Genomic DNA, 27015 nt, shown 5'->3' on the forward strand with positions numbered 1-27015 from the left:
CAGTCTGTGAAGTGGCCGGAGCCGAATAAAATTGGTAGTGGGAGAAACAGTTTGTTGGAGGCAGCGGGTGGAGCAATAGTGGGGAGAGTAGCTTTGGTTATCTCAATGTTTAATGGGAAGAAATTGTTTTCAAGAACACATTTTTTAAAGAAAAGGTGTTGTCACATTCTTGTTCCAAATAGAATTGTAGTCCTTTGGTCTGATTTTGTTCTTTATATAACTTTCAGATTAAATATTGGGCGTGATTCAGTGACCCACTGTGTCTGGCACTGATCCAGGCGCAACGGGTGAATTGCATGAGACCCCCAAATCGGGCTCGGCGCTGAGTGCCAGGCTGCCTGGGGTCACCTGACTCGCTCTGCTCGGCAGGATCTGGACCATGCCATTGCTGGCCGAGATCCAGATCTACATATTTTGATTAGCCTAATGGGCTTATTTAAATGCCCGAGTAGCAGAATAATCCTGCGCCTAAAACTCATTGGCTGCACCTGCAAGACTTCACCAGGGCGTTGTTTAGTACAGGTCCACACAAACGTGGACCAGGTACAATGGCACCTCAGGGGTCTCACGGGGTATTAAAGACCTTGGGCAGTCACGGAGAGGGCAGGGTGGTACTCTGGCACTCCTCCTGGCACCTGTGCCCCTTAGCACTGCCAGCTTGGCACCCTGGCAGTGCCACCCTGTCACTGCTTGGGTGCTGTTCCTACTGGTGAGATCAGCTTGTGATCAGGAAATCTCTCTAAGTGTAGACTCGACGGGGAGAAACATGTTGAGGCCAAATGAAATGGCAAAGTGACGTTGGATAGCGGGATGATTCTTGGTGCGGTAGCCGCCGAGAAACACTCCGCCAAATGTGCCCAACAGCATTTTAATTCCACTGAATTGCCACCATTATGTAAAGTATCTACCCACCTTACATCCTGCTGTATGTGATAATTGAACAATTGAAGGAGAGCCATAGTTGCCTAAATGGCTGGCAAGTAGGTCAGTCTCCATCGTATTAAATATCATTCTGTTGGAACGTTACCAACTTGAAATATTGGAATGTATTTAAATAGTTGTGGTTGTGGTCTCATCCCATCATGACTGGAGAAATGATGGTACCCTTGCCATGGCCATTTCCGTGAGCCCTGTTGTGATTAAAAGCCAATCACTGTTGCCTGCTGTTGGGGTTTCTGGGTCCTGCAGGGTGGATGTCCCACCCCTGAGAGCTGTTGGTCAATCAGAAGCCAGTAGGTCTTCAGAACCAACAGCACCACCGGGATCAGTGGCCCTTGCCGGTACTTCAGTGTGCCCCATTAGAAGGATTGATACTGAAGTCTCAGAAAACAGTGAAGTGAGGTGGGTGCATTTTCCGTGAGGCAGGGATAGAGGGTGATGGTCAGTGTGAAGGGAAAGGGTGTCTTCCTTTGGGGACAGCCTGTGGCTCCTTCCATTGAGCACAGGCTTCCTAAACAGGAGGGACTACCCTGCCCACATGGTGTGCCATCCCCGCCACTAGGGGATGGTTTAGCTCAGTGGGCTAAACAGCTGGCTAAACAGTGGGCTAAACAGTGCAGGTTCAATTCTTGTACCAGCCTCCCCGAACAGGCGCCGAAAAAATGTGGCGACTAGGGGCTTTTCACAGTAACGTCATTGATGCCTACTTGTGACAATAAGCAATTATTATTATTAGTAGTAGTACAATACCAGGTGTGGTAGCTTGAGGCCCTTATGTGAATATTAAGTGACCATTTGAAGACTTTAGATGGTGGGGGTGGGGGGGGGGGGGGGGGGGGGGGGGGGGGGGGATGCAGAGGGAGCACGCTAAATTCCACCAATAAATCCTGTTTCTCTCCCCACAGATGCGGAGCAACTCCAGCATTTCCTATTTTTATTTTACGCTAAATAGGAATTATTTTTAATGCAAAGTGCCAGGTTCATATACACTTTAAGTCTAGTGACTTCATGCTTGAGTAAAGAAGGACGTTTTCAGCAGTTTTCCATAGACATGTACATTTTAAATGTCAATTGCCACTCACTGCTTTCACAAAGTAAGCACTGACCTTGGTCGAATGTATCTGCTGCTGGTACTGCTTCTGTTTTTCCAGGAACTGTTGGTGTTGCTGTTGAACAACCAGTTGTGCCAGGGCCTGTGTGCTTTGTGGGAGTGGCGCGGAGTGTGTTCGATTGAGTGGTCTGTGGCGTGGCAACTTGTTTGAAGCTCTGAGTGTCGGTGATAATTTTTCCCCCGCTGCTCCCAATGGAGAATGAGCATGAAGCGGAATCACACCTAAAAGCCAGTGCAATGATTTGATTAACAGTAGCCTGGATATGATATTTTACAATGCTATATTCCTCCATATTGGAGATTTCTACAATAGTTCTCACATGGTAAACTATAAGAATTGAATTGAATTCAGAGTTTAAAATGCAACATCTATTTATACATCACCTCAATTCACAATAGGTGATGGAAACATTTTCATAACAAATGTCCCCAGGAATTGCCTATTCTGCAGAGTCATACGTCAGGGCAAAAAAGGCCATGGGACTCATAATTCCGGTTCTTTTGTCTTGTTAAATAGTTTTGAATTTCCTAGCTCATCAAACTGGATAAATGTGTATTCTTTAAGCACACTGATCCAATCCAGCACAAATTCCTCAAGAAAATCAGCCATGTAATCTTTTGTATAAAAACCTTACACATCTACTTTTAATGACATGTGTACAGAAGTGCGCAACATGCCATAAAACTTCAACACTATTGTCACCAAGGTGTCTAAAATTGCAGGTGCACTGAGTGATACACTATCAATTGACTACAGAAGCAAAGTTGTAGTCCAAACTGAAGGCTTTAATAGACAAGATGTTTCCCCAGCAGCTCAGGCACAGAAAGGAAGCTGTGGGGAACACACGGCCTCTTACAGAGCGGAGCTACCTTACAGCTCTAGCCAATGGGTGACTAGTGTTACATACCATTGGGCCAACGAGCAGCGAGCCCTCTCCACCAATGGTGTCTCGGCATTGCTAGTTACCGTAATACCTCTAGTCACACTACCACACTGAGGCTATCAGCCGTGGAGCAAATCTTCAAAGCAAAATACAGAAAAATTGCAAAAAGAAAATTGTCATCCAACTGCAGGAATCTCAGTTATTTTGCTATCACGTGACTTTGACCATGTAACACTTAAATATTTGAGCATAAATCTACACCTGTTCATCACTGACCTAAATATAGGAACCTCACGAGAACTGGTCTTTTTAATGGGGGATAAAGCTAGCACACTAAGGGATTCGTCAGAGAAGTCTCAGAATTGTGCAATGATGAGTACAGAAGGAGATCACTTGGCCCCAAGTGTTCATGGCGTTCTTTGAAAGCTGCCCAATCAGTTGCATTTGCTGGTTCGTTCCTCAAAGCCCAGCATACCTCTGGGCTGGGTGGGCACCAGGGGGACTGGCGTGCGTTATTAATCCCTTAAATCAAATTTTAGTTTGATGTTTTAAGTTTACATTACAATGCTGGGCGAAATCTAATCACCGTTCTGTGATGATTTACCAGGGCCTAGTGTTTAGGCCCGATTAAAATGAGACATTTTAAATTAAAGAATTGGACACTTTAAAACACACCACAGTCACTCCAGCACAGCATTGTGGGAATTCGGACTGGTCAAATTCAAACACACTCAGAGGTCAGACAGGCTGCCAAGACAGGTCCAGACCTGCCCTGTCAATCGGCCATCAAGCGATAATCGATCTAATTGAAATGCACCGGCCTATTGTTGCAAATCCAGACCAGGCCAGACTGTCAGGCATGTAGAGTTCCTGCCGTTACCTTATTTGGCAAGATAACGTGTCAATAGGGCATCAATCGGATTATTGGACACTAAAAACCCTTTTTGATACCCCATTGGCAAAAGGCCACAGAAAGTGGGAAGACAGTGCAAAGCCGAAGGGGGATAGAACAGACACTCGTGACCCCTCGGCAATGAAGACTCGGAGTGCGAGTCAGACCTTGGTCAGATCGGAGAGGTGAAGACCAGACCAGACCAAACCAAACCTTGACCAGACCAGAAGGAAGGAAGGAAGGAAGGGATTGCCAGCGAGAACCGCCTTCATGAAGATGGGTGAGAGGAATTCCAGTGATCAGATCCATAGCCTACCAAGCCATCTTTATGGGCACTGATCTGGGGTACCTCTAGTATTTTATGGGTAATCATAGAAACAAAGAATCATAGAACATACAGTGCAGAAGGAGGCCATTAATATAATGATTAATTGTGTTAAATAAATATTGTTGAATTTTGAACTTGAGTTTGTGGTTTGTTTTCCTCGTAAATAAAGATACCCTAAGTAAAACCTTTGAGTAAGTGAACTGGTCGAAAGTACCTGAGGATTTACAGGCACAACAATTCCTTGACGTTCAATGGCATTACCATCGCTGAATGCCCCACAATCAACATTCTAGAGGTTACCATTTACCACAAACAGAACTGGACTAACCATATTAATCCACAATATACAGGCACAAGTTAGAAGTGTAATGGAATGCTCCCCATTTGCTTGGATGAGTGCAGCTCCAACAACATTCGAGAACCTCAACACCATCCAGGACAAAGCAGTCTACTTGATTGCTCCGCCTTCTACAAACATTCAATTCCTCCACCACTGACGAACAGTGGCAGCTGTGTGTACCATCTACAAGATGCACTGCATTAACTCACCAAGGTTCCTTAGACAGCACCTTCCAAACCCACGATCGCTACCAACTAGAAGGGCAAGAGCAGCAGGTACCTGGGAACCCCACCACGTGGAGGTTCCCTTCCAAGTAACTCACTACCCTGACTTGGAAATATATCACCATTCCTGTCACAACCCCCTCAGGGGCCATGGACTATGCTCCATCCGGTTCCCCGCAATTGCCACAGAGTCTGAGCTCCCATGGTTAAAAAGGGACGGGGTTGGGGAAACCTCAACGTATAATGCTCCTGGGTGCAGGTCAGGGAGGGTTACCGTTCAGGATGAGGAGTTGTTAGTTGCGCTAATTGTGCAGACTTTAGTAAATCCTGAGTTAATTTTATCCAACATGCGCTCTTACATCTCTTTCATTGAATTCCACAATTCCTTCACTGTTGCTGGGGAATAATCCTGGAACTCTCTCCCTGATAGCACTGTGGGTATACCTACACCTCAGGGACTGCAGTGGTTCAAGATGGCAACTCACCACCACCTTCTGAAGGGCAACTAGAGGGACTAAATGCTAGCCTAACTAGTCATGCCCACAACCCATAAATGAAAATAAATCTCAGTTTCGTACACTAAGTGTGCGACTCTCTGGTTGTGTTGCGCTCGAGTGGGAGCACAACCCGGCCAGAGAATCCCGGGAGAGCACTCTTGCGGGCTTCCCGGCAGCTGCTGCACCTTGCGGGATTCACCCAAAACGCATGAGGTGTCAGATTTAGAACACTGCACAAATGGGGCGGGACCACAAATGCTCACAGAATTAGATTTTAAATTTAATTAAGACCTCCCAACCCGATATCTGCCACCCTCCCTCGTTTCTCTGGCCTCCCCAGGGCACCATGTGGTCACCATACCACTGCCCAGTTGGCACCTTGGCACTGCCACCATGGCACTGCAGGACTGCCTGGGTTCCAGGGTGGCACTGCAAGGGAGCCTGAGGGTGAAGACGATACTGCCAAGAGTCAAAGCCCAAAGGGGGCCATGCCCGTGAAGGGAGTGTGGAGGGGGGAGGGGGGGGGGGGGGGTTGAGCGTGGGGGCGTGAAGGGCAGGTAAGTAGGGGCCTCTGGGAGATTGGGTGACAGGTGGGGTTTCTGGAAGAGTGGGGGTGCCGTAAGAGGGCTTGGAGGGGGCCTGAAGAGGGGAGAACCCCAGAGACCGCAGAGCGGGTTGTCCTCACTTGGAGGGTGTGCCGATATGTGTGGGGGTGTGACATTGCCCATGGGTGGGGGGTGTGGGGGACCCACAAACCCACTTCAAGATTCGGGCACCAGTTCAAAATGCCAGCCGAATCTCTGAGTTCAGCCTCCCAGAGCTAAAAAAAATTTGAAGTGTGGACTAAACCAGTGAGAAACTCCCCAGGGCCCACAAAATTGACTAAGTGTCATTGAATAGCGGTGGGGAACTCATAGAATCTTAGAATCATAGAAATTACAGTGCAGAAGGAGGCCATTTGGCCCATCGACTCTGCACTGGCCCTTGTAAAGAGGGCCACACTTAAGCCCACAACTTTCACCCGATCCCCGTAACCCAGTTAGCCCACTTAACCTTTTTGGACACTAAGGGCAATTTATCATGGCCAATCCACCTAACCTGCACATCTGTGGACTGTGGGAGGAAACGGGAGCACCCGGAGGAAATCCACGCAGATACAGGGAGAATGTGCAGCCTCCGCACAGACAGTGACCCAAGCACTGAATTGAACCTGGGATCCTGGAGCTGTGAAGCAACTATGCTAACCACTGTGCTACCGTGTCTGGCAGAGCCAGCGGGAAACTCCCTGAAAAACCGCCACAAATGAACTTAGAAATCATTCCAAAGAATTACACCCACAATGTGGGCTAAACCGGTGAGAAACTCCCCAGGGTCCCAAAAAGTAACTAAGTGTCATTGAATAGCGGCGGGGAACTAAATGAATTTAGATATTTTTTGGAAGAATCACACCCTAAGTCTTCACGCTGGGACTGAATTGCGTGCGGTTCGCATTCCCATTGGGGGCGCAATTTCTGGAGCAGTTCGGGACATGCTAATAGGCCAGCACTCTGCTGCCGGGAATTTTGAGCAATTCCCAGCCTAGCGTGTGTTCTAACCGCTAGGGACAGAGTTGGCACCAAAGAGTCTATCAGCTGGAGCTCTTTTTAAGCATTCCACTTGCCAGACACTCTCTGCAACCACAAAGATGGTTCACAGAATACCTGCCCCTCGAGGCCGGGAATCCATGATGAACCCATAGCTCCATGCCAGTGTGGAGCAGAGGGACACACTCTTCCCCAGCAGGGGCTGCATACTCAAGTCTTCCCTCTTGAGAACACTGCCTGAGAGGTGGTGGCAAAGGGATTTAGCGCTGCCAGTCTCACCAGGAGGAGACAGCTGGTGATCAGGAGGGGTAGGGGCCACTGGTGAGTCTCCTGCCCTGAGAGGGGCAAAGAACCAGGGAGAATTCCAAAAGCTGAAAGCAGGTGTCCTCCGGTAGGGATGAGCTCTGCTGATCGCCTGCTTCCTCTGCAGTGGGGCAGCGCTTCAGAGGATTGCCAACACCTGGTGGGCTCCTGATCGATCTTGGTCTTTGTTGATACAGCTGGGGTATGAGGGTGTCCAGAGGGGCGACCTGCATAGGCTCCCAGATGACCAGAGGCCATCTGAGATTTAAAAGACACAGGCAACACTCAGCAGCGTGAGCAGCCAGGAGGCTGTAAGTAAAACCAAAGGGGTGCATTTAAAGACAGACTGCAGCAACGGTGGTCTGAGCCAGGCCACACCAATCTCGAGGGGGAAACCCTAAGATCACGGACATGACACAAAGTCACTATCCCCCACTGCCCCGGCCTGGGAGGCCAACCCCCAGCAAGCCCGACAGTCCTGAATGGTTTTTAAATGTATTTTTAACCTCCCGCTCTCCCCCCACAGCCATGGCACCCAGTTCACGTTTGTAAATACTTCTGGTAATTCACACCCGCGAGACCTCGGCCTGAGAGGGGCGGAGCATACTGTGTTTTCTTCAAGTCAATTCTGGGTTTTGCCATCTACCTTCAATATGTATCATTTGGTTACTGACCCCCTTCTCAGAGGAAGCAATTACTCTTTAGTTATTCTATCAAAACCATTCAAGATTTTGAACTTTATCAAATTTTCCTTAACCTTCTCTACTATAAGGAGAACAACACCATTTGTCAATCTCTCCATGTATCTAAAGTCTTCTATTGTTGATTCAATTTTAGTAAATCTTGCCTGTATCTTCTCTCAAGCATTGGCACCCTTCCTAAATTTTTAGCACCCACAATTGGCCACTATACTCCCACTGGGGCTGAAACAATGTTAAGAGGTGTTTTAACATATTTTCCTTGCATTTCTGCTCTGTGCCTTTATTTATGAAGCCAAGGTACCTGCATGCCTCCTCAACGGCCTTCTCAGCATGCCCTTGCCACCTTTAATACTTGTGTATACATGCCACAGAGCTCTCTGTTCCGACATCCTGTTTTAAATAGTACCATTTAGCTTTATTGGCCAGAATGTTATGTGACCCGAGGGGTCAGCAAAGGCAGAACATGAAGCAGGCACCCTGCTAAAATTTGAAGCAGGGGCTGTTTAGCTCACAGGGCTAATCGCTGGCTTTGAAAGCAGACCAAGGCAAGCCAGCAGCACGGTTCGATTCCCGTAATAGCCTCCCCGAACAGGCGCCGGAATGTGGCGACTAGGGGCTTTTCACAGTAACTTCATTTGAAGCCTACTCGTGACAATAAGCGATTTTCATTTCAGGTGGTGATGGGCCTTCCGCTTTGACTCCCATTTTCAGATTAATCCCACACCATCCAGCCAATTAACGGTCAGCAGACAGGGTTGCCGACCATTCACTGACCCACATGGGACCTACGGGATGGGAATGCCTATCTTCCCCGTGCTCCATGCGGCGAACAAGCTCCCCCGTGAGGAGCAAGGTTTCTCAATTAACCAATGTACAAAAGATCGGCCAATAAGGCACCGACCAAAATAGGAATCTGGTGGAGATCTACCGGGTAGTATATATATCACTTGAGTAAATAAAACTTTGCTTTTTATTTTACTCGGTGTGGCCTCCACATGTCCTTAATAAACTGGCAACGAAGAGTAAACTGGTTTGCTGTCGACGCTGCAGCCTACTCAGCTGAGCTACCGCCCTGATTTTTTGGACCCAGGTTTGGAAATCTTTGATTCACCATGCCTCTGTTTGGGCAGTTAGATGCATTTGACGGCAGTTCGGAAGACCGGAATAAGTATTGTGGACGAGTCTGGGCCAACAATATCACAGAGAACGAACGCCAGACGGTCATACTGTTGATGGCCTGTGGACTGCATACGTTCGGGGTGATACGGAGTGTCACGTACCTGGCAGCACCGGATACGCGATCATTCAACCAGCTCGTGGCACTTCTACCACAACACTTTAACCCAACCCTATCGATAATCGTTCAAAGGTACTAGTTTAATATGGCGGAGAGGTCCACCAGTGAGTACGTAACTGAGTTTATATCTTGACTAAAGAAGTTAGCCAAGTTTTGTGAGTATGGAACTGTTTTGTCCGATATGCTCCGCAATTGTTTCGTCTGTGATATTAATATGGAAACTCAAAAATAAACTTTTGGGTGAGGTTTCTCTAACTTTTCAGCAGGCACTACAGATTTCCCTGCCCCAAGAATGCACGGAATGTGGCGCCAAAGGGATACAAGGAATGGCGGTGAATGTTTTCGCGCATCACCCCTCATGTGGTACCTCCGCGGCCTGGACCAGACTGTACGCCGCAGTGACTTTGGTCTCTGGACAAGAGCCTTCTGCTGAGACATGCCACATCCCCAGACTTGGCTGAAGGCAATTCCGGCCTGTGTGCAACATGTGGGCTCCGGTCTAGGCATACCCACAAGCAGCCGATGGGAGAGCATTTCACCCACCCCGGTCAAGTTAGCCATCAACCGTGAGGCAGGGCTTGCATCTGGATGACCCACAAGAGGCACAGGCTGTGATGCAACTGATCTATATGGCAGTGTCCTGTGTGGCCCCATTCATTTTCTGATACAAGTGAATGGTCACATGCTCCAAATGGAGCTGGATATGGGAGTGTCGGAAAGCACTTTTGATCTTCTCAAGTGAGGAGTGCCTATTTTATCTTTTACTGACACGGCACCTTGTTTAGCCACTCATACAGGGAACAGCTGCAATTGGTTTGGCAGCATACCCTCCAAGTGGGGTCTGATGGTCTGTGTACAGTGCTAAGAAAGGAATGGTTGAAGGCACTGGATACTGCAAAGGCTATGGGCCCTGAAACTTTTCAGCAATAGTACTGAAGACTGCTGCTCAAGAACTTGCTGGACCCCAAGCCAAGCTGTTCCAGTACAGCTCCAACACTGGAATCTAGCTGGCAAGAGGGAAAATTGCCCAGGGGTGTCCTGTACACAAGAAACAGGGCAAATCCAACCCAGCCAATTACCGCCCAATCAGTCTACTCTCCATCATCAGCAAAGTGATGGAAGGAGTCATCAACAGTGCTATCAAGCAGCACTTACTCAGCAATAAGCTGCTCACGGATGATCAGTTTGGGTTCTGCCAGGGTCACTCAGCTCTTGACCTCATTACAGCCTTGGCTCAAACATGGACAAAAGAGCTGAATTCCAGAGGTGAGGTGACAGTGACTGCGCTTAACATCATGGCAGCATTTGACCGAGTATGGCATCAAGGAGCCCTAACTAAACTGGAGTCAATGGAAATCAGGGGAAAACTCACCACTGGTTGGAGCCACACGTGGCAAAAAAGGAAGATGGCTGTGATAGTTGGATGGCAATTATCTCAGCTCCAGGACATCACTGCAGGAGTTTCTCAGGGTAGTGGCCAAGGCCCAACCATCTTCAGCTGCTTCATCAATGATCTCCCTTCCAGAATAAGGTCAGAGTTTGGGATGTTTGCAAATGACTGCAGAATGTCAACACCATTCGCGACTCCTCAGATAATTAAGCAGTCCATGTCCAAATGCAGCAAGACCCAAACAGTTTGCAGGCTTGCGCTGACAAGTGTCAAGTTACATTCATGCCATACAAGTGCCAGGCAATGACCATCTCCTATAAGAGAGGATCTAACCACTGCCCCATAACATTCAATAGCATTACCATCACTGAATCCCCCACAATCAACATCCTGGGGCTTACCATCAATCAGAAACTGAACTGGACGAGCCACATGAATACAGTGGCTACCAGGGCAGGTCGAAGGCTAGAAATCCTACAGCGAGTAACTCACCTCCCGAACCCCACCGCCCCCCCCCCCCCCCCCCCCCCCCCCCCCCCCCCCCCCCAAGCCTGACCATCACCTACAAGGCACAAGTCAGGAGGGTAATGGAATATTCTCCACTTGCTTGAATGAGTGCAGCTCCAGCAACACACTGGAAGCTCAACACTATCCAGGACAAAGCAGCCCGCTTGACTGCTCCTCCTTCCACAAACATTCAAACGCTTCACTGCCGAAGAACAATGGCAGTCGTTTGTACCAACTCCAAGATGCATTGCATTAACTCACCAAGTTTCCTTAGACAGCACCTTCCAAACCCACTACCATTACCATCTAGAAGCGCAAGAGCAGCAGATACCTGGGAACCCCACCACCTGGCGGTTTTCCTCCAAGTCAGTTCACAAGACGACAACTCACCATCACCTTCTGAATGGCTCTAGGATGGCAATAAATGCTGGCCCAACCACCGATGCTCACATCCCGTAAATGAATAAAAAAATAAAATAAAACAAAAAATAAACATAAAAGGTCAGTCAGAAAGGCACTGATCAGAATACGAACCCGGTAGGGATCTACCAGGTAGTGTATATATCATTTGTGTAAATAAAACTCTGTTCTTATTTTACTCAGTGTGAACTCCCTGTCTCCTTATTAAAGCCACATTGTCAGCTCACATGGTCGAACCTGCCGCCACCATGTTTAAAAGGCTTCTAGCACTGGCATGTTGCCCATCAGCCCATGCCCCTTCAGTCCATCAGCCTGTAATCCTTCGGACCCATCAGTTCATGACCTTTCAGCCCAGCAAGAGATCAGAAACCTTTCATCCTGTCAGCCTTTGACCTTTCAGCCATGATTCCTCAGCTCATCATCCCATGATTCTTCAGCCTGGCAAGAGATCAGCGACTCTCCATCCCATCAACCTTTGACTCTGCAGCCTATCAGCCTCAGAAGAACTCCTGAGGAAAAAGCACTTGTCGGCATGGTAGAAGGAAGATCCTGAGTGGCCCCATTGTTCAATGACTACTCTTTGCATAATTTCTTCTAGGCTACTTGGGCAAGGTGGGCGATCCTCTTCCTCAGGGACCAAAGGAAGAGATGTAACCATCTAACCAGAAAGCCAGGACATAGGTCACGGGGGAAGTCAGCAGCCTTGGCGTCATCTGGAGAACCTGGCTGTAGTGCCGCAAGTGCATCAATGATCTTCTCCATTCTGCAAGGGTGACACCCACACCTCGTGTCTTTAGTAGTCATCAACTGTAGAAATACGATGGTGCGGATGCTGAGGAGTGAGAGCCCACCCTATAATTGGAAATATGTTGGGCTTCAGCATTTCCAATGCTGCCCATCGCATTTTCCTGACCCGTACAATTGATCCCCCACCAGGTCCGGAATGGCAGGATGGGGGCTCAACCCCAGAACAATCCTCAAGAGTCGTGGCTTCCATCTACCCTTCTATGGTGCTAGCTGCTAACCCAGTGCTTCCTATGAAGGCTCCCTGATATCTTTGCACTCCTCGTGACATGCGGAGAGGTCCATATAGATGTCGTCTATTACAGAGATCCATCGTGATACCAGCCCGTGTGATTCTACGACCTCCCCAACTCCTCCATTGCCATCTGTTTGGGAGGAGTAAAATAACAGCCATTGCCTCTCCTTTTCTTCCCACCAAAATGAACCATTTCACACTTTTCAAGAACTCTATCATGTTAGTCAAACACAATTTGCCTTCAATCCTTGATGACTTTAATTTCAAACCCAACATTTTCCCAGGTTTATTCCTCTCCCCTTTTTAGAAGCGTGTTGTCACATTTGCAATCCTTCAGACCTCTGGCACAAGGCGAGTTGAAATATTGTTGCCAGAATCTCTGAACTTTCCACCCTTTCTTCCCTCTGCAAGCCAGGGTGTATCCTACCCAGAGAGGATGATGTTTACCACTTCTCTCTTTCTGTTTTATGTGAGCCAAATTTCTCACCTGCCTCCTCCTCCACTGCTATATTGACAGCATTTTTTTCTTTTGTGAAGCCTGATGCAAAGTACTGTTATAGACTGGGGGGGGGGGGGGGGGGGGGGTCACTTAAAGAGCCCTTCTTTATCCTCTCACCAGCCACCATTAACAGAAAGGGGTTTGGATTTCCCTTTAAAAGTGGTGGTGTGCTTTCCCCACCCACTCAGTTTTGCAGTGATCCAATTTCAATTCACTACACCACGGCAAATGAGAGATCGGATTAATTTGTCAATTTATTTTACACACATTCAAAACGCGGGAGGAAGGTGTTACTGCGTAGCCTCCAGTACATAGAGCAAAAGGTGGAGAAGGAAAAGACAGAGGTAGAGGGCCACGTCCACAGAGAAGATAAAGATTAGTGTTTCATGTGAGTCCAGAGTCTGGAATCAAAGTTCAAAGGTGTATTCTTTCAAAGTCAGCCTGTTGAAAACTGGTGCTGGATAATCAACTTTCCGAGTGGACATGACTTCCATAATGAGATGGGCATGTAGAGATGAAATAGTCAGTGCTGGTACAGAAGTTAAAAAGTTCCAGTAGAAACAGTGTAGGTGGGGGCCATGTAATTTACACCTGGAAAGAGCTCTGATTCTGCTGCTGCTTCATTGATGGAAGATGGGAGTCTGAGCTTTTCAGTGACAGAAGGCAACATTACAAGTTTTAGCAGCTTGATGCAGTGGGCAGGTGGAGGAGAGGGTGGGGTCATGTAACATGAATACCACTTCTGCACCTTTGCTTGGACAAAGAATGTATATTCTTTGGGGCTGGTTTAGCTCACTGGGCTAAATCGCTGGCTTTTAAAGCAGACCAAGCAGGCCAGCAGCACAGTTTGATTCCCATACCAGCCTCCCCGGACAGGCGCCGGAATGTGGCGATTAGGGGCTTTTCACAGTAACTTCATTGAAGCCTACTCGTGACAATAAACGATTTTCATTTCATTTCATTTCATTTCATTTTCATTTTCATTTCCTCTATCTGGATTCTTGAAATGGTTAATGTTTCAACCATTAATAAGCTCAAGGGAGGTTTCAGGGTCATTTGTCCTCACAGACTGATCATCTCCATTAGCCAGGGCCTGCCCGTAGAAATGTAAATGGTGGGCAGCACGGTGGTACAGTGGTTAGCACTGCTGCCTACAATGCTATTTGCATTCTTTGGAGCTAACAAGGTGGCAACTATTCTGAATGCCAGAAAGTTCTGTTTGTTTGAGTTATAGCCACTCATGGCTTCAGTCATTTTAAAGCCTTTGTCCAGTTTCAAACCTATTTCCAAATTAGCCAGGAGGAATATATGTTTATATATTTTACAAAAAATATGGAGTGAACTCTTACTCTTAGCTCTGGGACATTTCTTGCCACCTTTGGGGAAGAAAATGAATTCCATTTCATTTTTTTATGAAGTCTTAAGAAGGAAGAGTAGGAAGTGAAGAGTATACATGCATTCTCTTATCCATACTCACATTTCAGACACACAGCTAGCAGGGGCTTGGCAGTTCCCTGCTGCATTTTCTTTTTCTGCATTTTAAACCCGGGACAGTGCATCTGTAAGAAGCTTGTCCATTCCTGAGATTTGGAAGGTTAGATGACTTGGGAGGATTCCAAATACATCTGTATGGGATAGTCTACTCGGAAATTCTAGAATTCTGAAATTCCTATGTTAGGAATCAGGCATAAGCAATGCCTTGGTTTCAGACCTCTGCCTGCCCAACTCCTGATTAATATTCATGAAAGGACCCGGAGGATTTACAGGATGGTTGAAACTCAGAGGGTCAATGATGGTCAAACTGCCCTAGGCAATCCGCAGGGGAATGTTAGGCATCTCACTCTGTGGGTACCAGGCCCTGGGATCATAGGGCTGAACTGGTCTCGTCTAGTTTAGCTCCTGCCTAACCTCTTTGGTAACCTATGGTTCAGCTGTCCAGACCCAGAGACCCTGCTTGGGTTGATTGTCAAGATATTGGGCTGTTTTAAAGAGCCTCTTTAGGGTATTCCACTCCAGGCTTGGGCACGGGTATGACTGGAGAGTTCCAGCTTCTGTTGCTAGGTGCTTTGGGTCAGTATGGTAACAAATGCTGGTCTTGACAGTTCACCTGCATCCCATGAAAGAATTTTTAAAAATAGATAAATTCCATATCTGTCATTAATCTGGAACAGCCCTACAGTAGAAAATCTTTCATATATTACAATTTTTAAGTTGATCACAACATTATTTATCAAAACATACTGAAAACTTTTGTCATGTGAGAGTACCTTTCAGAAATGGGTGTTTTTATCAAATAACTGCAGTGGGTGTACCTTTAAGAAATGGGTGTTTATTACTGCAGTGATGTCAGAGAGTGGGTGGAGCTGGGCTGTCTGTCTGCTTTATTTTTGTTTTTGAGCAGGCTGCTATAGAGTGTGTTTTTAGTTTTGTTTTCAGAGAGAAGAGCTGCAGTGAAAGCCAGCAGATGTGCATGGATCTCTCGACAAGCTAAAGAGTGTTCATTTGGGTGATTTGAAAGGGATAACTGCTTTCAATAGTGAATTTAAACCTGATCTTTGTGTTAAAAGGGTCTCTTGTCTTCTGGATGCTGTTTGGGAATTATTAAGGATTACTTAGTGTTGTAATCTTTGGGGGTTGTATTTGAATTAATGGTTGCTAAGATGTTAACTGTATGTTTTAAAAAGGTTAACTTGCGTTCATAGAATAAACATTGTTTTGCTTTAAAAAATACTTTTCCATTTCTGCTGTGCCACACCTGTAGAGTGGGCCGTGTGCTCCCTATACCACAATCTAGTAAAAGTTGTGGGTCAGCTGAACTCCATGATATACTTTGGGGTTCTCTAAACCCTGGCCCATAACACTTTTAATTGAGGCTCTGCTTAATAAAATCCATAACAATAATAAATAAGAAAATTGACAATATTCCAATGAAGTACCAATTTTAAAAAAATCATTCATGCACTGTTTCTGCCGCTGATGGGGCCAATATATATTGATCATCCCTAAATTTAAAAAAAGCATTTGCAGTGTGTGGGCATCACTGGGTAGGCCACCTTCCTGAATTGCTCCAGTCAATGTGGTGCAGATATACTCACAGTGCTGTTACAAAGGCAATTAGACTTCATAATGGTTTGATACAACTGAATGGCCTACTTAGCTAATTCAGAGAGCGTTAAGACTCAATTACATTGCTGTGGGTCAGGAGGCAGAGCAGAGCAGGTAATGACAGGAGATTTCCTTCCCTAACGGGTATTAGTGAATCAGATGAGTTTTTCTGGCAATCCACAATGGTTTCATGGTCACTGTGACTGAGGTGAGCTTATCATTCCAGGTTTATTCATTGAATTCAAATTCCCTCGTGTTTTGAACGCATGCTGTCAGACTTGGCCTCTGGATTGCTAGCGCAGTGACATTCTTATGTCACTGCCTCCCTATTTGTGCTTGAAAAGGTGATGGCGAACACCTTCTTGAACCACTGTAGACCATGTGGTGTAGGTACACCCAGCGTGCTGTTAGGGAGTGAATTCCAGGATCTGGCCCAGTAACAGTGAAGCAGCAATAATATTTCCAAGTCAAGGGATGTGACTCAGGAGGGAACTTGCAGGTTGTAGTTTTCCCATTATCCTGCATGCCTTGTCCTTATAGGTGCAAACTGACAACAAATCAAATATCTGCAATATCAAATCGCAAGAGTCATTATCCAAAGAAAATCAACACTGGGAAACAAATATGCTGGGATCCAACCTTCTGCCCAAGTTGCCGGGATGAACTATGAAAGTAAACCTTCCACCTGTTCGATACAAACTCTTGACATTAAGGAGAGTTGGGGTGAGTGTTGGAGTGAATAGTGGAGTTCTCATGCTCTGTGCTCTCAGGATATGCAGGTGGACATACTCCTGTTTTGATCAGACATATTACCCCAACAGTGACATGTGGAGAATACCTGGGAGACCAGGCCAGGAGCAAGATTTGTGAACCTGATAATCTGGAAGCAACCGTTTTGTTTCAAATATTTTAAGGGCCAACAGCTCTCTGTCGAAGGAGCCCATAACCATGGGAGGCAACCAAAATATGAGCTGATTGGCATGACCATTTGCAGATAAACTTCCGGAATCCCTCTGGGTGATGTGGCAGTTGAGGATCCATATCTCGAATCCCAGAAAAAAATTGTTGTTTTATCAATTCAAGCCTAAGTTTTAATACAAATTGTGCTTTCTCTCTTGCAGGTTCTAAAAATGCCAGTGAGGGGTTAACTATGGGTGCCATCGTCTGGCCATGCTGCACCGGAAAAGCAGCTCACCATGGCGCAGTGCGGCCATTGAAAACCGGGAGGCCCCAATCCTTATACGTACTCGGATTGCAAAACCTCACGAGATTCAACGCGATCTAGCGAGACATTGCAAGGTGAATCCCAGCTACAATGGGCGGGATCATGTTTTGGCAAATCTGCATATTAGAACGAGGCAGAAAAATTTACTCTAATGTGCAGATTCTTGAGGTACCTGAAGCTTTGAAATTGAATTCCTTTGCTTCAGGGACCTCGGGTGAGTGCTGTTGGATACTGGTCTCCGCAAACGGGGACGAGATGAAACGTCACTCGTGGGGTCTCCAAGGAGATTGTAGGCTCCCACCCCAGTTGCATGCCCTTTTGGCAGGATAGTGCCCTGGCACTGCTGGTGCAACCTGGGTATCCTGACAGTGCCACTTGCATGCCAGCCTGGCACTGCCAATATGCCCAGGTGACACTGTCAGCTGGTACTGCCAAGGTGCCAGGTTGGCAGTGCCAAGATAGCATTTTTTGTGAATGTGCGCATTCGGGCCGGGTTGCGCAGCATGGGTGTTGAGGGGGATGGGTGGGGGATCCTTCCATATTGCGTTCAGGTTCAGGGGGAGGGGGGGGGGGAAGGTCGAGGATTATTTTGGGGGCTTTGGAAATCGGGACGGTATTTAAAAATGACGCCCCGATCTCTCACTCCAACGGGGAGTGCGGCGAGCAGAGCTCCCCATTGTAAAAAACGGGGCTACGTGCGGCCTCAGCTACGCATTCCTCGTTCAGGCCCCTTATTCAACACGAGTTACGCTGAATGAGCAAAGGCTTTTGCTTGGCACTGCGAGTGCTGAGAAACACGCGGCTAAACTCACTCACTCGGGGGACTTTGTTCCCTTTTCGGGAGATCATGCCCTACGTCCCATCTGTTGCTATGGATTGAACATATCTTAACTATGGTATGAAATTATTTTTGAAGTAGTGAGTATTAATAACATTCAGTGATAATCAGAAAACTTTTTGCAAAAAATAGTTTTTGTTCCTGCCTTCATGTAACAGTGTAACAATGTTAACAAATTTGATCTACATAGATGATTTGGAGTTGGGGACCAAGGGCAATGTGTCCAAGTTTGCAGATGACACTAAGATGAGTGGTAAAGCAAAAAGTGCAGAGGATACTGGAAGTCTGCAGAGGGATTTGGATAGGTTAAGTGAATGGGCTAGGGTCTGGCAGATGGAATACAATGTTGACAAATGTGAGGTTATCCATTTTGGTAGGAATAACAGCAAACGGGATTATTATTTAAACGATAAAATATTAAAGCATGCCGCTGAGAGACTTGGGTGTGCTAGTGCATGAGTCACAGAAGGTTGGTTTACAAGTGCAACAGGTGATTAAGAAGGCAAATGGAATTTTGTCCTTCATTGCTAGAGGGATGGAGTTTAAGACTAGGGAGGTTATGTTGCAATTGTATAAGGTGTTAGTGCGGCCACACCTGGAGTATTGTGTTCAGTTTTGGTCTCCTTACTTGAGAAAGGACGTACTGGTGCTGGAGGGTGTGCAGAGGAGATTCACTAGGTTAATCCCAGAGCTGAAGGGGTTGGATTATGAGGAGAGGTTGAGTAGACTGGGACTGTACTCGTTGGAATTTAGAAGGATGAGGGGGGATCTTATAGAAACATTTAAAATTATGAAGGGAATAGATAGGATAGATGTGGGCAGATTGTTTCCACTGGCGGGTGACAGCAGAACTAGGGGACATAGCCTCAAAATAAGAGGAAGTAGATTTAGGACTGAGTTTAGGAGGAACTTCTTCACCCAAAGGGTTGTGAATCTATGGAATTCCTTGCCCAGTGAAGCAGTTGAGGCTCCTTCATTACATGTTTTTAAGGTAAAGATAGATAGTTTTTTGAAGAATAAAGGGATTAAGGGTTATGGTGTTCGGGCCGGAAAGTGGAGCTGAGTCGACAAAAGATCAGCAATGATCTAATTGAATGGCGGAGCAGGCTCTAGGGCCAGATGGCCTACTCCTGCTCCTAGTTCTTATGTTCTTATGTTCTTATGATCTGGTCCTCTCTGTGTTAGCGACTGCACATTTTCTGCTGCCATTGCTGTGCAAGCTGCACATAATGCTTCATTTTGGTTTCAAAGATATGTGCCAGTATTCTCCATTTGACAGACCTAGGGCGCGATTCTCTTGCTGCGTTGCACTCGAGCGAGAGCACAACACGGCCGGAGAATCCCAGGAGAGCCCTCCAGCTGTCCTTCCGACAGCCATCACCTCACCCCAGGCAGGACTGGTTGCCGTGTGGCTAACTCTCCGGGACCCTTGAGGCCTCTCCAGGTCAGCATCCCAAATCTTGGGGCCGGTCTCCTGGGTGCCATTATTGCGCACTGGCTTGGTTTGGCTGAGCAAGTGCAGCCTAAGTGCTGCTCAACCTTGTTAGCAGGGGGCTGACAAGTGCAGTGCCGATGAATCAGCTGGCGAGCCTTCATTTGCGACGAGAAGCCCGTGAGGCCTCCTTAAATGGACCAGTTAAATTTTGATGCGTTGCCAGGTCGGGCCCATTAATGATATACCGATGGTGTTTACTGTACAATTTGCATGCCCATGCCAGCGTGCGGCGTGGAACACATTCACTTTGCTGTCGTGGCTCCGGAGCATGGCATGGCATGGCATGGCTCCGGAGCATTGGATGGCCAACGGAATGTTGGCCATCCAACGTCGGCCTCAGTTTTCGGCTGAGCGCGATTCTCTATCTAATCTCACTTCGCGATTCCAGTTTTGCTGGACGGAGAATCCCGGCCATTGTCTCATACATTATTGACAATTAAACCTGTTACAGAAATTAGTTGTATGCCCCCTCTGAAAAAGCACACATCTCAAAGTAACAAAATACAAAAGGCAGGAAAATAAAAAAATTAATTTGATGAAACATAAATGCTTATTTCAATCACAAGTACTGAACATTATAGGTCAGGGGCTGGATTCCCATCCCCCCCCCCCCCCCCCCCCCCCCCCAGCCCCCGCCCCTCCCCGCCCCACCCACATCAGCGTATTTTCTGGTTGCGGAGCTGGGCTCTTCATTAGCAAGCGGTGTGATCTTCCGGTTCCGCCAATGTTTATGGTGTTTTGTGATGTTCACCAGCTGCACTGGTAAGGAACGATGACCACGATGGGTCACCATTGGCGAGAGCAGAAAATTTCACTGGTGGGATGGGTTGTGCAATTAAGCCCCACATTCCATTCTGAATGGGAAACAAATGGTTTGACTTGCACTGGCCGAGGGACTTTGGTGTATTGCATGGCAAGTGTGTATTCAGTCAACCATTCTACAAATGCAGTTCCATCTAGTGTCTTTCCTTAACCCAATCAGATTGAATAATCATTAATGGACAGTCTGAACCAGTAGTGGTATGTAGAATAGTCAATTCAAAGTCAAATCAGGTGCAGAATGTTAAATAAAACAAGGGAAAGAAATATTTGACAGGGAGAGTAAAAATGACAGAAAAAGGTATTTAAAAATACATTTTTTTTAAACAAAACCTCCATCAATAACTAAATGCTAAAGGAATGAAACTCCACATTTGGAGAGTTAATATTCAGTGTCAAAGAGTTTATTTGGCTGTAATCAAGACTTACCACACCGTTAAAAGAGTACTTTGAATGGAATGGAAAGCTCTAAGTTTTATTAGATATCTAACCCTTATTTATGAGATGTGCACAGGAACTTCATGCTATTCAATGTACTCGATCCCCGAATCAAACAATCAAATTGTCATTTTTGTGCAGTTTTTGGAGGAGGAGAGAATTTCAGAAAACATCTTTTGGATTTTTGTATATAACTGCACTTGTGTAATTATGAGTTGGCTGTTCAATTTCCCCATTTAAAAATATGACGAGCATTGTTTGCCTCACCATTGTTTTCACCACAAAATCAAGTCCAATAAATCCAATTATTTCACACCGTCAGTTGAGTCCTGAAGAGCTGATTTGCAACCACACTCCTGAGTTAGAAGTTGCTGCTTTGAAAATTGATGCCACATGGATGACAAATTAAAATGAGGAAATTTCTATTTGCCATTCTACTTAAAGAGCAACAAGATTGTGGAATGATGTCTATGCCACTACTATAAACAAATATGTCAAAATCTACCCAACAGGAGGGACATACTGTATCTGATTAGTGAGTTCCATGACTGCTGCTAGATTATTACCATATTAAACACTCTTGGCAATTGTTCCATGAAAGAAGTCCATTGCACGTTACTGATTGACAGTGTGCATGTAAAAGAGCATTTCTATTCATTTCTTCTGACTGGTACTTTAAAGAAAATAATACTTTGATCTTATATCCAGTGATGCCAAAACAAAAATTAAAAACTGATGTCAAATCTTTGTTTGAACTGGTATTTATAGACACAGTTTTTTTTTTCAGTTAGTCTCAGATTTATTTAATGACAGTAATCACTTAAAAAAAAAGTTGAGTCTGGATAAAACCAAACACAGGCCTGAGTGCTTAAAGCTGTTCTAAAAATACTCAATATCACCATAGCTTTGATTTGAGCAATGTGTTGAAAGTGGAAGGGTATAAATGTACTGCAGTGACTTCCGCATCATGATTGAAGTGTTCTCCTGAAATGACAGGTCAAAGATGTCAGGGCTGATTTCCAGGTCTATAAGCTGGAAAACAAATGGACAAAACTTTTCTCTCCCCCTTTCCCAATGTATGTTAAATATTAGCTTTTGATTGAGCCATATTTCAGTATAGTAGGATTCTCACTTTCAATTAAAACCTCAAAATTACCATGCATTCAATTGCCTTCAGGCTGAATTTTCCCAGCCCATTGGAATCAAGCTGGGAGTATAGTAAATATGGAAGAAATCAGGAAGGGAGGTGACATCTTTTTACCGTCATGACATATTACCACCACAGTACCTAGCAGCATGACCATCCTTTTACCATTTGAATAGCCAATTAAGGGCCACCTCCTCCACATCTAGGCATTTTGCCAGTGGGTAATGCCCTGGCAACCACCCTGACTACTTCACCAGCCCTTTGCAACCCCAGCACCCATAAATGCCAGGAACTGCCTATCTCCTCCAGCTTCCCCCAAAAAACTATTTACTCTTTGTGGATGCTTTGCCAATGAGACACCCTGGCCGCGATTCTCCGCAACCACGATGGGTGGGAGTCGTGAACATGGCGCGCCAGGTAAGTGTGGGGCCTAGTGGGGGCAGATCCGGGATCGAGCACCACGACTGTGCTCGGGAGGGGACTGGCCCGCGATCGGTGCCCACCGATCGTCGGGCCGGCGTCTCAAGGGGACGCATTCTTTCCCCTCCGCCGCCCCACAAGATCAAGCAGCCACGTCTTGCGGGGCGGCTGAGGGGAAAGACGGCAACCGCACTTGCGCGGGTTTGAGCTGTCCAACCTGCGCATGCGCGGCTGACATCATTAGGCACCGCCGCGGCGTCATTCTTGGCGCGCCGGGCCTTGAAGCCAGGGACAAGGCCCGGCCGCCGAGATTCCCGGTACGGCCCACCTATCCCCCCCGGGTAGGGGAGAATAGGGGGCCGGGAGAGGCTTCCGACGCCGTCGTGTACCTCTCCAGATTTCACGACGGCGTCGGGCCTTGCGGAGAATTCCACCCCCTCATTCTAGGACCTGCTAGCGGTGCCGCTATGGAGGCTACTGATCTGCCAGCCATGTGATTGGGTTGGCAGCACTCCATTGGATGGCAGCCCTGGCGACAGCCTCTTAATTGGCTGCCACCGGCAAAATGCCACCCCAGGATCCAGCTGCCACTTTCAACTCTGAAAGCAGAATTTCCATGTCTCCCATTAAATTGAGTCATTGGTGTGAGTTTTTGATTGGATTAAGCTATGTAGTGACTGAGCGCATAGAAAATGACAATGCTAGGTGGAAAAATATGATCCTTTGACGTTGTATTGTTACTTATTTGGGGAGGCAGTGGCATAGTGGTTTTGTCGCTGAACTAGAAACCCAGAGACCCAGGGTAATGCTCAGGGGACGTGGGTTGAAATCTCACCACGACAGATGGTGAAATTTGAATTCAATAAAAGAATATCTGGAATTAAGAGTCTAATAATTACCATGAAACCATTGTCAATTGTAGTAAAAACCCAACTGGTTCACCAATATCCTTTAGGGACGCAAACCTTTCGTCCTTACCTGGTCTGGCCTACATGTGGGTCCAGACGCACAGCAATGTAGTTGACTCTTAACTGCCCTCAGGGATAGGCAATTAATACAGGCCCAGCCAGTGACCCCAACATCCCATGAACAAATAAATAAAACTTGGATTGTAGCGTTCTGCTTTAGTTTTTCTGTATTTTCCATCTATTAGATGACTTGGAATTGGGATTTTAGCTGCTGCAACCAAAATACAATTAAATTAGAATCTTCTGCGTGCTCCTCTCATTTTCTCTGCTTGTTTTGGATGATGAATCGAATAACTGAGGAGGACAGAGGGACAAGACTTCTATCCCTGAAGCAGGCTAACCTAAGCATCAGTGTTCCCACACCCAGGTACACTTACCTAGCATGGCTGAGGAAATTTAGTCTTTTTGTCAGTAACTACAGCTGACCAAAGCCATGGAATTTTAATTTCTCCAGATCAGTTCAAGCTGCATGGATGGATAAATGCCAATTTGGTCAATCAGCAATGCGCCAATGCTTACACCACCTGATACATAGGGCGGGATTGTCCGACCCCCCCCCCCCCCCCCCCCCCCCCCCCCCCCCCCCGCCCCCCCCTCCCCCCCGGCCCCGGCCGGGTCAGAGAATTTCCAGGGGGCAGCGTGAATCCCGCCCCGACGTCAGCTGCCAAATTTTCCGGCTGCCGAATTCTCCGGCGCTGTTATCTGGGCAGGGACAGGATTCCCGCCACGCTGGTCGGGGGCCGTTGGCATCCCCACCCCGCCCGGTGATTCTCCGGGCCCCGATGTGCCGAGTGGCCATCCATTTTTGGCCCGTCCCTCCGGCATAAATCACTCAACTCATGTACCGGTGGGACCTGGCAGGTAAGTCGGTGGGGCGGTCCTCGGGGGGGGGGGGGGATCCGACCCTGGGAGGGGTGCCCTCACGGTAGCCTGGCCCGCAGTCGGGGTCCACCGATCTGCGGGCGGGCTTGTTCTGTGGGGGCATTTCTTCCTTTCGCGCCTGCCCCTGTAGGGCTCCACCATGGCTGCCGCGAAGAGAATCCCCCCCCCCGTATATGCGGCAAAATACGCCAGCTGGTCTGCGCATGCGCAGGATCATGCCAGCGGTTCCACGCATGCGAGAGATCCGCCGGCCCTTCGGCGCATGAGGGAACTTGTGCCATCCATTTGCCGCCGGGTGGAGTGGGGCCAACGCCTCAAGCGTCCACCTAGCCACCGAAAATGCGGAGAATGTTAATGCCGGAGTGGTTGGCGCCGGTTCTCTCACCGGAGTGGGGACTTAGTCTCCAGAAGGTAGAATCCTGGCCATAGTCCACTCAGGAATATCAGGGGCTTTGTACTTTTTCTCCGTGAGAACAGAGCATTACTGATCGCATACTCTTGGCTACTGTTTGTTGGGATTTCTGCCGTTTTACCATGGAAGGATTTATGTATGATTTATATTAAAATGTTGCTCTCAGGTAAAAGAGAGCTTGCTAAAAGTGAAAATTCATCTTCCATCCATCCATATGGTGCAGCTATCGGACAAAGAGTGGATTGACTTGTTAAAGAATTGAAAACAGTTCTCCTGACCATCAGGAATAGAAGGAAGATATTTCAAAGGGGTGAATGTGGTAGCAGATTTGATTGGTAGCTCTTCTAACTGGGGGTCAGCGGACAGGAGAGAAAGGCCTGAAGGTCAGTTGGTGAGGCTGGGAGTGAACAGTTATACTTGGGAACAGCCTTGTGGCATTGGCTTGAATACATCCGTTGATTCTCAGTCACCTTAATGGATACAACACCTAACGTGAGATCTGACCAAAGCAGAGCAGATTTTAACCATAATCTCCTCAGACTCATTGACTTCACTATGTTGTTCCCGTTCTATTATTTTTGCTGAATACGACTGTGCAATAATTGGAGATATTAACCTACAAAGCCTCAGAGGTCTCTCAACTACATCTTTTGCCATTTCAATACCATTCATGGAATATTTTTATCGTCCAATTTTCTTTCCAAGTGTAAAATCTGGCATTTGTCTCCATTAAATTTTATTTGCCATTCTTCTGCCCCCATACACATTTGGTCCAAGTCATTTTGTAATTTCTCAGCTGTCTCATTCGATGCCACTACCCCAATAATTGTGTATAATATGTCATTTGAAATGAATTTCTGAACGTAAAATTTAGAAAGAGTAGCTGTCCGACGCTAAGCCCTTTGATCCATTTCCCCTTCCGTTAACCCTCCACAACGTCCTCCACCACCCGATGGATCCCGCCATTCAGTACTGCTCTCACCCTGGGATGAGACAATTAACAAGTTTACTACCTTTCAAAATTTGAGAGAAAGATAAAGTATGGGTGGTTAGCACTGGGACTACGGCGCTGAGGACCAGGGTTCGAATCCCAGTCCTGGGGTCACTGTCTGTGTGGAGTTTGCACATTCTCCCCGTGTCTGTGTGGGTTTCACCCCCACAACACAAAGTTGTGCAGGGGAGGTGGATTGGCCTCGCTAAATTGCCCCTTAATTGGAAAAAACATAATTGGGTACTCCAAATTTATTTAAAAAAAAGAAAGGTAAAGTAAATTTTCTCATTGAAACTGAAGCTGCAAATCGTTTGGCATCAGCAGAATTTCTCTCAGAATTTAATTTGCTCCATTTGAGCTGCGATAAAAAGAATTCATGGTCTGATATGCAGTCTTTCAATTGCCCGGCACATGCACCTTGCCCCTTGAGTTGTCAACTTGCTGGGTTGCACTCTTTCACCATCATTTAGTTGTACTATTTTCAGGGGGTGCCCGAATATGCATCGGCAAACTCAGTTCACCCCACCTACTTATAAACAACAACAACTTATATTTATGAAGCCTTCTCCCAGTGTCTGCGTGGGTCTCATGCCCACAACCCAAGATATGCAGGGTAGGTGGATTGGCCATGATAAATTGCCCCTTAATTGGAAAAATGCTTTTAAAATATATTTGGAAAGCACCATTAAAGTTTTGAAATGTCCCAAGATGCTTTACAGGAGCATTAATATGGCACAGCGCCACAAAAGAAGAAATTGGGCATGGTCTAAAGGCTGTGTTACGCCCCAGAAGGCAGTCGCTTTGCCTTGGGGTCCTCGGCCGAGTGCCGTTCACGGTACTCGTGGGAGTCTCCCAGGGGCCTGGGAGCCCCAGGTGCATGCCATCTGGGTAGGGTGCCACTGGGCACCTGGGCACTGCCAGCCAGGCATCCTGGCACTGGAATTGCTGAGGTGCCTAGATGGTACTGCCAGCTGGCAAGGGTAGTGCTAGGGTGTCATGCTGGCAGTGCCAAATTACCAAGCGGGGATCAGGCCCGAGGGTGCTCTGTGCAGGTGCGGGGGGTCCAGAGAACCCCATTATAGATGAATTGGGGCTCTGGTGGGGGTTCAAGGGTCATGTTGGAGGGTTGAGAAATCGGATCGCCATTTCTAAATGCCGTCCCGATCTCCTTCTGCACTGAGGAGTTCCGGAGAGTGGAGTTCCTCAGTGCAGAAAACGGGACTAAATGCGGCCTCGTCGGGGAGTTCCCCATTGAGGCACCGAATCTACCCGAACGGGAACAGAGTCCTGTTCAATGGCATGCGGTTTCGTGGTGCCCTGA

At 47.1% G+C, this 27015-nt stretch overlaps 1 protein-coding gene across 1 annotated transcript in view; it reads right to left on the minus strand.

Annotated features, from left to right (window-relative positions):
• The window catches only part of LOC119966162 (histone deacetylase 9-like), a 1160486-nt gene that overhangs the window by 370984 nt on the left and 762487 nt on the right, over positions 1–27015 (minus strand). Inside the window, exon 13 of the mRNA XM_038797463.1 lies at positions 2046–2272. Coding sequence (XP_038653391.1) covers positions 2046–2272 — 227 coding nt within the window. The remainder of the gene's footprint in view (positions 1–2045; positions 2273–27015) is intronic.

The sequence above is a fragment of the Scyliorhinus canicula genome, chromosome 5, assembly GCF_902713615.1.
Source record: "Scyliorhinus canicula chromosome 5, sScyCan1.1, whole genome shotgun sequence".
NCBI classification, from domain to species: Eukaryota; Metazoa; Chordata; class Chondrichthyes; order Carcharhiniformes; family Scyliorhinidae; genus Scyliorhinus; species Scyliorhinus canicula.